This window comes from Dreissena polymorpha, chromosome 14 (assembly GCF_020536995.1).
Source record: "Dreissena polymorpha isolate Duluth1 chromosome 14, UMN_Dpol_1.0, whole genome shotgun sequence".
Classification (NCBI taxonomy): Eukaryota; Metazoa; Mollusca; class Bivalvia; order Myida; family Dreissenidae; genus Dreissena; species Dreissena polymorpha.
This window is the reverse complement of record NC_068368.1, coordinates 43112577-43126569: the sequence shown is the minus strand read 5'-3', so window position 1 is coordinate 43126569 and position 13993 is coordinate 43112577. Positions and strand designations below refer to the sequence as shown.

Genomic DNA, 13993 nt, shown 5'->3' with positions numbered 1-13993 from the left:
TCTTTAAAGTGTCAATATTGAGCTAGGTGTTTAAAGTGTTTATGTCGAGCTAAGTCTTTAAAGTGTCAATATTGAGCTAGGTGTTTAAAGTGTTTATGTCGAGCTAAGTCTTTAAAGTGTCAATATTGAGCTAGGTGTTTAAAGTGTTTATGTCGAGCTAAGTCTTTAAAGTGTCAATATTGAGCTAGGTACTTAAAGTGTTTATGTCGAGCTGAGTCTTTAAAGTGTCAATATTGAGCTAGGTGTGTAAAGTATTTATGTCGAGCTAAGTCTTTAAAGTGTCAATATTGAGCTAGGTGTTTAAAGTGTTTATGTCGAGCTAAGTCTTTAAAGTGTCAATATTGAGCTAGGCGTGTAAAGTATTTATGTCGAGCTAAGTCTTTAAAGTGTCAATATTGAGCTAGGCGTGTATAGTAAAAACTCTAAAGCTAGGTGTGGTGTTTAAGTGTCAATATTGAGCGAAGTGCTTAAAATGTCTCCAGTATTAAAAGTGAAAAAAGTTGAGCTAGGTACTTGTTAAGTCAACAGACTAACTAAGTGCTTAAAGTGTCAAAGACAAAAAAATGGTTTTTATGATAGGAATACTATTAACCCAACAGAATATAATCATTAGAAGAGAAGAACATATTTTTGATACTTGTGTGGAAAAAAAATCCAATAGCACAATTAAATAAACTTTTATTGTACATATATAATATGTTATTTCTTTACACTTCTGTGACAACATAAAAATCAGTGATGTGTCATTCTTCTCTTCTAAGTCTAATGGTGTTGATGGTCTTATTTATGTACTCTATTTATTGACTTGTGATAAAAAAAGATAAATGAAAGACCAAATTTTTCAAAGAGATTCTTTAATGCCTCATTATATTTCTAAGCATAAAATAAACGCCAATACCAATATTTGAAAAGCCAAGAGATAGAGAGAAACTAACATGAGTTTGGGCGGTTAGAAACTTTAAGTGGGTGGGGTAATTATGGGTCAGAGGTTGTTGGTAATCATGGATATAATACTAAGTGTCATACCTGGCGTTGAGCCCGCAGATTTGGTGTGGAATGTCAGATCCTGGATACTGTCAAATCGCATCTGAAACACCACAAACATGAAGGTCAATACATGGCTGATATCCTATCGAATGTCTGTATTTTTATTAAATTTTCATTATCCGTCAACACACCTCAATTAATACCAATGAAAATATACTGCAGAACATGTAGATTATCACACTTGGCACTCCTAATTTCTAATATTGCATGATAGTGAAAGAAAGAATATGAACTCCCCAAAATTGAAATTTACTTAAGTTTACTTAAAATTTATAAAAAAAATTAATTCAGTTATAAATAAGGGCTTGCATTTACTTAAATTGCTGCAATTGTTGAAGTCCTGCTACAAAAACTGGGAGTAAATTACTCCCAAACTTATCTTAAAGAATGTATTTTCCATGCAAAAATCACTTATTATTTTACAGGGTATATGTTTTATATAAAATCAACAATTTGTTATCACACACTAAAAGAGAGACAAATAATTAGCACATATAGCCATACATGCCATACGTCCCGATCTCGGCGGGACAGTCCCGCTTTTGGGCCCTTTGTCCCGCCGTCCCGCCATGAGACGATTTGTCCCGACATTTGTAAAAAACGATGTAAGGTGTATAGGTTCCCAATAAAATTCGCTATTCAAGCTCTGTTTCGCTAACACTTAACACCGCTAATCCCTTTATTGCCCTCCAATTAACAATCCGATTCTACTTATCGTGTGTACCAGTGTTGTTTATGACACCTTATCAGCGATTTATCGGCTAATTATTGATTTCATCAGGCATTCACACCATGGTGATCTTCAAGATAGTGGTCGCTTATTGCTATCGATAGTTTTATTATAATGAAATAAATGTTGAAAATGTGTTTATTTTGTATTTGTTTGAAACGGTTTACAAAACAATTGTTTTGTAAAATTAACGCTACGTCATAAATGAGTCTTTTCCATTCAATGTTAAGTTCCAATATAGCGGGATATTCTGAATGTGCAATATACCAAAATCGCAACAAACAGTCCAATAAGTGATACCCATCCTGTCTAGTGTAAGTGTAATAAAAACAACGAGGTGCTATGCATGACAGTTTGACCCTACTCCAATTAAGCTAAAAACAACGAGGTGCTATGCATGACAGTTTGACCCTACTCCAATTAAGCCGCGGAAATTGACAAGTAACAAACTGCGCATGGACACATGCTTAAAAAAACATCGCAACAAACAGTAAAAGAGTTACCCATCTTGTCTTGTGTTATTGTAATAAAAACAACGTGTTGTTATTCATGACAGTTTGACACTACCCCAATACAGCGCCTGATAATTCACAATTCAGTTTAATCTGTGTATATAGGAAGAAAACAAAATACGGAAATGTGTACGGCCGCGCATTCCGTGTGTAACTGATGTAACTGTTCGGTAGATAGTGTACTGTAACCTGTACTTTCAGTCAACTGGATAGCCTCCCCTGCGTTAATGTTTGCCATTGAAATTAATATAATGAGTATTGTTGTCGTAATGTTCTAGATTTTGTACTCTTAAACAGATGAATACCATCTTCGTTGTTTGCTATTGTCTAATTTAATAAAACTGTTATTGTTATGTTTAAGATTTCATGCTTCATATCAGATGTTTTATGTCTTGAATAAAAGTATCAAAAGTTTTTGTGAGTACTATACTGACTATAGTAAACGTGGAATGATAGATCGTTTTAGGTGTCCTGCTTTTTGGTCAAATGTCCCGACAATTTTTTATGGAATGTCCCGCTTTGGACCTAAAAAATTATGGCATGTATGCATATAGCGTGTGTTTTATTCTTTCTTGGTCTTACCCGCTCATCCAGTCTTGGTGGTGTAGTCATTAACTGCAACAAAATAAACACACACACTCAGTGACTTTAATAATATAAAGATCTATAGAATTTTGTTTCAAATATTCACAGCTATATTTAATAATAAAATCTATATATTTTCTGAGTACAAAAACAAGTTTACCTCATGGCACCTCTTTCATTCTCATAAAAAAAATTATCTCTAGTTTTGATCAAATACATTACAATTTTCAATAATAACAACTGCTTTACACATGTTTTTTGTATTATAAAATAATATTTTACCTTAACTTTAACAAGGATGCAAGAGCTGTCTCCATAGGATGACATATGCCCCCGATAAACGCTTTGATAGAAATTATTAGCATTTTTTGAAACCTAAACGCATTTTTCGAAACCTAAACGCGGACCCTAAATTCAAGGTCAAGGTCACAGGGGTCAGTATTTGCGTATGGAAGGCCTTGTCCATATACACATGCATACCAAATATGAATGTTACATCTAAAGTGACATAGAAGTCATGAGCATTTTTCAAAACCTAAACGCTAAGTGTGATGGACAGACGGACAGACCGACAGACGGACGGACAGTGCGATCACTATATGCCCTCCTTTGGGGGCATAAGAACCAACTGAATGATACAAAGAGCATCAAAACCAACTGCATTGCCACATTAGAGCTGCATTCTAAGAAAACCTGGCTATATGCATGAACATAATGTGTCAACAATTTCTGCCTAAACTAGAATTTCGCGAAAAAGAGATGTCCTTTAAACAAAAAATACCATAAAAGCAGAAAGTGTCATGCAGATGGCACAGGCTAATCTGGGACGACACTTTATGCACATGCATTAAGCCCCGTTTTCCCACAACCAGGCTCATTTCATACTTCCTCATAGATCTTAGTTAAACCTGGTCAATAGCTTGATAACATCCAAAGAACCAAATATTTAAGCTTGCAGAGACACTCTAGAGTCAGTTACATGAGAAGACCCAGCAATTGGTAACTTTGGAAAGATTAATGTATAGAGAATGTTTCATGTTGTTTACGAAAAATGTGAGCATATGTTTACAGTCTGCACAGGCTAAGCAGCAGAACCATTTCCTCTTACACTTAATTTTGGTTTAGAAAAGACCCCCTTTAAGTACATAATTCCCTAAAAGCTGAAAGTATCGTCCCTGATTAGTCTGTTCAGTCTACACAAGCAAATCTGGAATGACACTTTAAAAACATGCATTAAGCCCAGTTTTTCCAGAATGCGACTTATATAATTATGTAAAGCTTAAAACATTTAATTACCATTACATTGCTGTTCAATGTACAGTCAGGATTCTAGAAGGCCTTAACCCGTTACCACTTAGAATCGTATTTTGACACTATTGTAGTGCCTTAGAAAGTTACATTTAATTAAAGACCTTTCTTACAAGATTAAAGATTGAAATGCTTCATTTCCAACCCTTAGATACTGATGATCAGCAAACAGCATAAAACCTGAACAGACTGTGAGTTACTCGCAGGCTGTTCTGGTTTTATGCTGGTTGCAAAAGCCATTTTCACTTGGCTTCTTATGGGGGAAAGCCTTAATTAATCACATTCCACACCCAGCCAAGCAGATGTTCACATAGCTGGGAGTTGGAATTGTGCAACTGAGAAAGCCCTCTTAATGGTTATCCCACCCAGGACCTGCAAGTCTAATGTGGACACCTAGCAACTGTTGATAAAATTCTTTGCTTAACCCTTTCCCACTTATAAACAAAGTGAAAACGGCTATGTGCAAACAGCATAAAATCAAAACTCGCACTCTGTTCAGGTTTTATGCTGTTTGCTGCTCTAAGGGTTGGAAATGAAGCCTTCTAACCTTGAATCTAGTTTTAAAAGGTCTTTAATTAAATTTAACTTTCAAAGGGACAACAAATGTGTGAAAATACGTGTCTAAGTCGTAAAGGGTTAATAGACTTAGTCGGACAACCTTATGAAAAAATTGCTTATTTAAACATTCCAGAAAACACCAATGCTGGCCCACCTTATAAACACCTTTCAACTTGACGATACGACCAGCACTTCATGCAAAAATGGGTCTTAAACTATATGCCAAAGCTTCAGACTAGCCTGTACAGTCTGGTCAGGAGATATCTTGTCCCTTATGCGACCACTAAACCTTGAATGACTTCATAGTGGACAAGGTGCCTGCTGAGAAGTCTGCCGGTCAAGACTTAAACCGGTAAAAATATGACATAAGACCCAATTTCACATAATGCGGGTCATATTCTTGACAGATTCATGACGCGTCTCATATGTTCATTTGTCCAGATGCATTTGTTTACATAAAAAAGTAGTTGCTTAAGCATATTTACTTCCTTTAGTCATAAAGCTGACTATCTAGCTTAAATATTCTTAATTTTAAAGCTCCTCAAAACTTAAGAATGTTATACCATTTCATCGACTGCACATGTCTGTATCCATGTGACAGCCACTTGCTCTGCACTCTTCAATTAGTGTGGAGTGTTAATTGTTTGTAATTAATTTTAAATTTAGCACACAAACAAAAATATATTTACATTTGACAATTACATCATTTCTGTTTCTTCCCATGCAATTAAACTTTATTATTGATTACTCAGTGAAATTTCAACAAATCATGAAGATTTAAATCACTAACTAGTTCAGACTTTAAACATATCAAAGTTAACACACTTGCTTGTTTCTACTTCTGTCCACTTGAGGCAAAAACAAACCTCTACTCCTACTTTTTCAATGTATCTTCTTCATACACTTCAAAGTTAACAAACACTAAAATTTTCCCACCATAAAGTCACGTCAAAGTACACCAACCCGTCTGCCTACTTAGCACTGCAACTTGACCTACTTACCGGTGACCTCTGAACTTTGCCTTTCTGACACAACACAAAAACAACATACATGTGGGCTCACAGTAAAAAACAACACCAACAACAATTTTAAAATGCAGCAGAATCATAGTTAATCCTTTTTTAAAAAGCAAATCGTATTACAAAAATTGCATAGCAAAGCTTATTATTTAACCAAATTATTACCAAATTATTTCCTCTTAATTCTTGATTGTCTGGAAGCAATAAATTCATCTACACAATTTCCCATTTAAAAAAACAACAAATGGTTTCCCTTAAAAAGTAAGAGTTTTTAATGCACACAAAATAAAAAGTTAATCAGCACTTTTCCATAGGGATAGCATACAAACTACTCCACCATTGAAGTTGTTTCAAGTTTTGCGTGTGTCTTTTTCCTTCTGTCCAAGTGGCTACATCATGGCTTTAGATTCCATTGTAATAATTAAGTTACAAAAGTATTGTTGTTCTTTGACAGTTTTAAATGTTGAATAAGTAAGTGGTGCATACTAAAAGTCTTTGTGTGAACTTTTTGTTTGTTTTTATAGTAAGCGTTGGTTGACTTCTCTACTTCAGCTTTTTAGTTTTGATAAGAATCAATAGATGGCCTCATTTTGGGACTTTTTTACACGGCTCAGTTCCTTAAACACTCATATTTTGTATGTAAGGCACACTGAACACTAACATTTAGTGTTAAAGGCCAGGAATGCATAACATTGTGTGACTACTTTTCTTGGACACATTTCCTGCATGCTCTCCTATTCTATTTTTGGCACACTGGAGTTCAATATTGAGTATGTTTGCGTATGAATATGCGACTAAATTAACAACGGACTACTTTTTATTGGCTAGGTTCCCTGCATGCTCACCTGATGTATGTTGGGCACACTAGAAGTCTTGTGCAGGGAACGACCCTTCTTGGCCATAAGTTCCTTCACAGCAACTTCCTGTGAAATACAAAGTAGGCATCAGTGAGTATTTAAATAATTATATGGTCTAAAGGCCACAATTATTATCAAAGCTGGATGTAACTTGGTCAAATAATATTAAAAATATGGAATCAGAAAGGAAACAAGGGCTGTTTGTAAAACATGCATGCCTCCCATATGGGCTCTCCGTTGTAGTGACAGCCATTGTGTGAATATGTTTTTTGTCACTATGACCTTGACCTTTGACCTAGTGACTTGAAAGTCAATAGGGGTTATCTGCCAGTCATGATCAATGTATTAATGAAGTTTCATGATCCTAGCCATAAGCGTTCTTGAGTTATCATCCGGTAACCATTTTACTATTTCAGGTCACCGTGACCTTTACCTTTGACCTAGTGACCTGAAAATCAATAGGGGTCATCTGCGAGTCATGATCAATCTACCTATCAAGTTTCCTGATCCTAGGAATAAGCGTTCTTCAGTTATCATCCAGAAACCATTTTACTATTTTGGGTCACAGTGAACTTGACCTTTGCCCTAGTGACCCCAAATCGATAGGGGTCATCTGCGAGTCATGATCAATGTACCTATGAAGTTTCATGATCCTAGGCATAAGCATTCTTGAGTTATCATCCGGAAACCATTTTTACTATTTAAGGTCACCATGACCTTGACCTTTGACCTGGTGACCTCAAAATCAATCGGGGTCATCTGCAAGTCATTGTCAATGTACATATGAAGTTTCATGAACGTAGCCATTAGCGTTCTTGAGTTATCATCCGGAAACCATTTTACTATTTCGTGTCACTGTGACCTTGACCTTTGACCTAGTGACCTGAAAATCAATAGGGGTCATCTGCGAGTCATGATCAATCTACCTATCAAGTTTCATGATCCTAGGCCTAAGCGTTCTTGAGTTATCATCCGGAAACCATTTTACTATTTTGGGTCACTGTGACCTTGACCTTTGACCTAGTGACCTGAAAATCAATAGAAGTCATCTGCGAGTCATGATCAATCTACCTATCAAGTTTCATGATCCTAGGCCTAAGCTTTCTTGAGTTATCATCCGGAAACCATTTTTTTATTTCGGGTCACGGTGACCTTGACCTTTGACCTAGTGACCTCAAAATCAATAGGGGTCATCTGCGAGTCATGATCAATGTACCTATGAAGTTTCATGATCCTAGGCCCAAGCGTTCTTTAGTTATCATCCGGAAACCACCTGGTGGACGGACCTACCGACAGACCCATTTTACTATTTCGGGTCACCGTGACCTTGACCTTGTGACCTCAAAATCAATAGGGGTCATCTGCGAGTCATGATCAATGTACCTATGAAGTTTCATGATCCTAGGCCCAAGCGTTCTTGAGTTATCATCCGGAAACCACCTGGTGGACGGACCTACCGACAGACCGACCGACATGAGCAAAGCAATATACACCCTCTTCTTCGAACGGGTGCATAATAAATAACATTGATATTTTACAACACAGTAAAATTGTAAAGACACCAAAATGATCACATTCCACACTCTCAGAGCCTCCCAGTGTAAAGATTCTCTCCATTGCCATGGACAAATCAATTACTCATTTTCTATGAACATTGGGAAAAACAAATTAATGATCTACGAGCCTTATTCCGGGAAAACAGGGCTTAAAACATGTGCAGACCACACAGGCGAATCCAGGACAACGCTTTCTGCATAACCTGGATTTTCATTTAGAAGACACTTACTTTCAACAAAAAATGCCATAAAAGCTGCAAGTGTCATCCCTGATAAACCAGTGCAGACTGCACAGATTAATCTGGGACCACACGCATGCGTTACGCCAAGTTTTCCATGGACAAGGGTCAAATGTACACCAAAAAGTATCCAATTCAGTACCTATCTAAACCTGCCAAGGGTATCCACTGCCATGAAAACAACAATTTCTGAATTCCTACGAACATGTGTCAAATATAACTTATATTCTATGTAGACCAGCAAGTGTCTATCCCTTTCCCCCATAAGAAGCCAAGTGAAAATGGCTTTTGCAACCAGCATAAAACCAGAACAGCCTGCGAGTAACTCACAGTCTGTTCAGGTTTTATGCTGTTTGCTGACTCATCAGTACCTAAGGGTTGGAAATGAAGTCTTTAAAACTTGAATATAGTAAGAAAGGTCTTATATTAAATATAACTTTCTAAGGGACTACAAATGCGTTTAAATACATATCTAAGTGGTAAAGGGCTACAATAGGGAGTACCTGTCTAAGCCTGTCCAGGGTGAGAATGCTCTCCACGGCAGACACCCCACGTATGTACTTCTCGATGTACGTCTCACCGTCCTCCGCGCTAACCTCGTTCTGGGACGCCGCCATCTGCGCCAGGCTCTCCATGTGCTCTAGGTCCTCTGATGCCTGCGTTACCATGGTAACAATTATAAGGACTCGTGTTCTAGTAAAACTGGGCTTAATGCACTTCACAGCAGCTAATCTGGCATGACACTTTCCACTTAAACTTTTCGTTTAAAAGAGACTTTTTTTACTCATTAAAGCAGAAAGTGTCGTTCCTGGATAACCTGTGTCCACTACACAAGCTAATCTAGGATGATGCTTTATGCCCCTGCATTAAGCCCTGTATTATCAGAAAGAGGCCCATGTATGTCCATTTCCACCATCCATGGTTAGAATATACATACTGATCCATAATCATATATTAAAAGATGATAACCCTTAACAGTGTATTGAAGGATAATTTAGGGCAAAAATTTTAAGCCTTCATTACTGTTCTTAAAAAGTATTTTAATAAGACTTATTAATTTCTGAATATAAATTAATAATATTTATTTTCGCGGAAACGAATGTTGTTTACTGGTTTCTATAGATACGATTACGGATGTAACGTTATGTACGGAATGCTTCGGTTGAGTTCGTTAAAACAATGAAATTACGCATTTCCGTACCACGTGATATTACGTCATTCCGCCTCTTGCAAACTGCCTGTGCTTTCGTTCAGATCGTAAACAAACTTAATTTAAATTAAATCTCGAATCATCTGAAATAATGCCGCGTGGAACAAAGCGGAAATTACCGGAAATTGTGGAAGAGGTTGGAGAGGACGATACCCGGCTCTTACAACCGGACACAGGTAGAGGCTTTATTGATTTTGAGAAGATAATAAGGGCATCTAAAATCGTTCCTTCTATTAATACACGTAACGTTGAGGGGTGGGGTGTTAGCGGGGAATCATCTAAGTTTCCCGGTAATCGAAAATACATAAGTTCAATCTCTTGCTTCAGCTATTAATCAGGGTCAAAACATGATATAGTTGTCAGGAATTAACGCGCTATCAAATGATGACTTGGCTGCGCACGTGCCAGCCGCATTGAAACAACAAATTTCTAGAGGCGAATATGTCAATTTGGCTTTACTGTTAAAAGGTGCCTTCAAATTATCCGCTTTTTGTAAGGGTAGTGTTTTGCAACTTTCGGCAGAGGGCACTCTTGAACAGCGCCCTAAGGAGTGTAGGGATAAAATTCATAACATCGAACGGTGGTCGGACGCTTTTCTTGATTTATGCGTCAATCTACCATAGCACGCGACCCGATAAAGTGCAGGAGATCTTGCATTATATGTGAACAATTCGCGAGTGTGCGTCACGTCAAGGGGGATTTGCGGGGCGAGAGTATGAAAAACAGTTTCATCTGCGCCAGGCCTTGCACCCTACGTCTTGGGCGTCAATCAATAATGATCTTTGGTGCCGATGCGTGCAAACACAGGCCCCTGAGCGACAGGGAACGCCAAAAGCTAATAACTTGTGTCACCACTTTAACGAGGGACACTGCATGTGGCCCAATTGTCGGTTTACACACGCATGTTCAGAACGCGGATCTCGACATCCGGTCATCAACTGTCCTTTGCCCCTCCGCCCTATCAGCGTCGCGGGGGCGCCTCGTTTTCAAAGGGGACGGGGATTTCATCGATTTCGACCACGGCCCCAATGGCGCGGGAACAACCATGGCACCCCAAATAGGTTCTAAATCGAACTCTAATTTTCCCTGTAATCATGACCTACTTAATCTCGCACCATCGCCGGTGAATAGCAAAATATTACGTGAATTTTTAACATCGTATTATTCTACAGATTGAAATGACCTTTTAAATGGTTTTTACAAATGGGTTTTCAATGCATTATCACGGACCCAGAGTCAGTAGATTTAGTAACAAGGGACATAATTGTCACAAAACCAGGTTTTCATTGTGAAAAAAAATCTGATAAAGGGAGAAAACTCAAACTGAACTTTTGAAATGACCAAAAAAAATTAACCCCCTTTGTAAGTTTTTTTTTTTTTTTTAATCTATTTTTAGTCGTGGCGACCTTGACATTGGAGATATTGACGTGATTCTTTCGTGGGACACACCGTCCCATGATGGTGAACAAATGTGCCAAATGATTTTAAAATCTCACAATGAATGACATAGTTATAGCCAGGACAAGCTCATTTATGGCCATTTTTGACCTTTGAACTCAAAGTGTGACCTTGACCTTGGAGATATCGACGTAATTATTTCGCGCGACACACCGTCCAATGATGGTGAACAAATGTGCCAAATAATTTTAAAATCTGACGATGAACGACATAGTTATGGCTCGGACAAGCTCATTTATGGCCATTTTTTACCTTTGAACTCAAAGTGTGACCTTGACCTTGGAGATATTGACGTAATTATTTCGCGCGACACACCGTCCAATGATGGTGAACAAATGTGCCAAATGATTTTAAAATCTGACAATGAACGACATAGTTATGGCCCGGACAAGCTTATTCCGCCAGCCCGCCAGCCCGCCAGCCAGCCAGCCAGCCCGCCAGCCAGCCAGCCCGCCAGCCAGCCAGCCCGCCCGCATTCGCCAATCTAATAACCAGTTTTTTCCTTCGGAAAACCTGGTTAAAAACTTAAAGTCTGCAATCGCAAATGCGGACATAATTCAAGATAAGATAAATAAGGAGATTTTGGCGGGGAGGTTGGCTGGGCCTTTCAGCGAACAACCTTTTTAAAATTTCATGGTTTCCCCAGTTGGCTTGGTGCCAAAAAAGACACCAGGTGAATTTAGGATGATTCATCAACTTTCTTTTCCAGAGGGTAATTCGGTTAATGACTTCATTGATAAAAAATACTCATCCGCTCAGTACACCAATTTCGATGAGGCGGTTCACATGGTTCAAGATTTAGGGCGACACTGTAAACTTTTCAAAATGGATCTTAAGATTGCATTTCGCCTACTCCCAGTTCGGCGAGAAGATTTCGAAATACTGGGCATACAGTTTAATGGTATTTTTTATGTGGAAAAAGCATTACCATTCGGAGCCTTCAGTCAGTTGCAAAACATTTGAACAGTTTTCCTCATTCCTTGAATTCGGCGTTAAGAGTAAAATGTCATCGGGCGAGCTTAACCACTATTTAGACGATTTTCTGGGTGGCGATAAATCTGAGCTAGGTTGCCGCAAGGTGATGGATTCTTTTATCAATTGCATGCACGAGCTAAACGTGCCGTTAGCCACGGAGAAAACAGAAGGGCCCACGGAAAGTATCGTGTTCTTAGGCTTAGAATAAGATTCGGCGGAACTAGTAGTCCGCATTCCTAAAATAAAAATCGTTGAGTTACGGGAAAAAATTTGCACCATCGTGCAGAAAAAAAAAATTTAACCTAAAGCAAATGCAATCGTTAATAAGGTCTCTTAACTTTGTGTGCAGGGCAATCCCAGTCGGCCGCCCGTTTTGATTAATTAACACCACCTGTGGCATAACAAAAGCATTCCACCGCATACGTATAACACGTGCTGTTAGGCAAGACCTTGAAATGTGGTTGACATTTTTGCACGATTACAACGGCGTGTCGGTTTTCCATGACCGATACTGGATATCCAATGATGACACTGAATTGTTTACAGATAGTGCTGGCGGGTCTGGTTTCGGTTTTGGGATTTATTTTAAAGGTCACTGGTGTAACGCTCGTTGGCCTGATTTATGGCGGCAAAAGGGCGTAACTAGTGACATAACTGTTCTCGAATTATTTCCAATTGTAATTGCACTGTTTCTCTGGGGCGAGGATTTAAAAAAAAAAGGTTATGTTCAACAATTTTCGATCTGCATATAGTCTAAACAACAACTGGCCCGTGGATCAACAACATGTTGTTCTCTTTGTAGCCTATTGTTTTGAAAAGGGTCTATCACCTAAATCTATCAAGAGCTACATTTCTGGATTGAGTTATATTCATAAATACATGGGCTAGTACGATATAAGTAACATTTTTGTAGTGAAGAAAATGCTTGAGGGCTGTTCTCGCTCGCGACAAACGGTTGATACGCAGGCACCAATCACTCGGAAGGTCTTGACGGTTATTATCTCGCAATTAGCAAAGGTGTGTTATAATGACTTCGAGCGCTCACTATTCAATGCTATGTTTACTCTGGCATATTTCGGTCTGTTCCGAGTCAGTGAATTGGTAGCAACAGCAACATACAGTAATCAGTTGCAAATAGCCAACGTTAGGGTCACGGGGGATAAACACGCCATACTGGTCACACTCAGGAAACATAAAACAAATCAGCGCAGTCTTCTGGTCACAATTAGGATCCCATACGAGCCGGAGTCTGCGTTGTGTCCAGTTCGGTTGTTTACAGACTACCATGCAGTACGACCCCATAAAGTCGGTCCATAACCTTAGCGACTATGAATCAACACATTGGCTCAAATGGACTCTGGGTTTCAGGCGTAGTATATCAACCTAATTTAAAGGTTAGGCTTTAAAAATAGTAGCAATGCCGCAGGGAAAAAAACTTGTATAGCAATTATTGGTATTAAATGTCCGAGATGTATTAAATGTCGGAGTTATGTCCGAGTTAAAAAGTGTGTAATGGTCAAGTGACCATTGGTATTAAATGTCCGTGGTATTAAATGTCCGAGTTAAAAAGTGTGTAATGGTCAAGTGACCATTGGTATCAAATGTCCTAGTTAAAAAGTGCGTAATGGTCAAGTGACCATTGGTAAAGTGTGTAATGGTCAAGTGACCATTGGTACTAAATGTCCGAGTTAAAAAGTGCGTAATGGTCAAGTGACCAATGATATAAAAAGTGGTATGATCGCAAGTGTAGCGATCAAGTAAAAGTGTGATAAGTAAAAGTGTGATCGCAGATCAATCGCTGGGGTCGGCTGCGCGCTAAAAAGTTTACCAAGGACGAAATAGTGTCGGTGCCAATCGATTGCGCGACGCCAGGTTTTTTTCGGAGCAATGGTGTGCATCGGTCGGATGTTAGCCTCGAATTGTATTAGGATTGCATTCG

The 13993-nt window shown here is 38.5% G+C and overlaps 1 protein-coding gene and 1 long non-coding RNA gene across 5 annotated transcripts in view; both read right to left on the bottom strand.

Annotated features, from left to right (window-relative positions):
• Window positions 1–13993, bottom strand: part of LOC127857789 (kinesin-like protein KIF13A) — a 211081-nt gene that overhangs the window by 18832 nt on the left and 178256 nt on the right. For all 4 annotated transcript variants that reach the window (XM_052394453.1, XM_052394454.1, XM_052394456.1 and 1 more), the window contains 4 exons: window positions 8915–9067; window positions 6605–6682; window positions 2872–2904; window positions 1027–1087 (listed from right to left, as the gene is read on the bottom strand). In XM_052394453.1, the coding sequence (XP_052250413.1) occupies window positions 1027–1087; window positions 2872–2904; window positions 6605–6682; window positions 8915–9067 (325 nt within the window). The remainder of the gene's footprint in view (window positions 1–1026; window positions 1088–2871; window positions 2905–6604; window positions 6683–8914; window positions 9068–13993) is intronic.
• LOC127857803 (uncharacterized) lies at window positions 10935–11599 on the bottom strand. Its single transcript, XR_008038640.1, has 2 exons — window positions 11358–11599; window positions 10935–11195 (listed from the first exon to the last, which is right to left on the bottom strand). It is a non-coding gene; the product is annotated as an uncharacterized LOC127857803 (long non-coding RNA).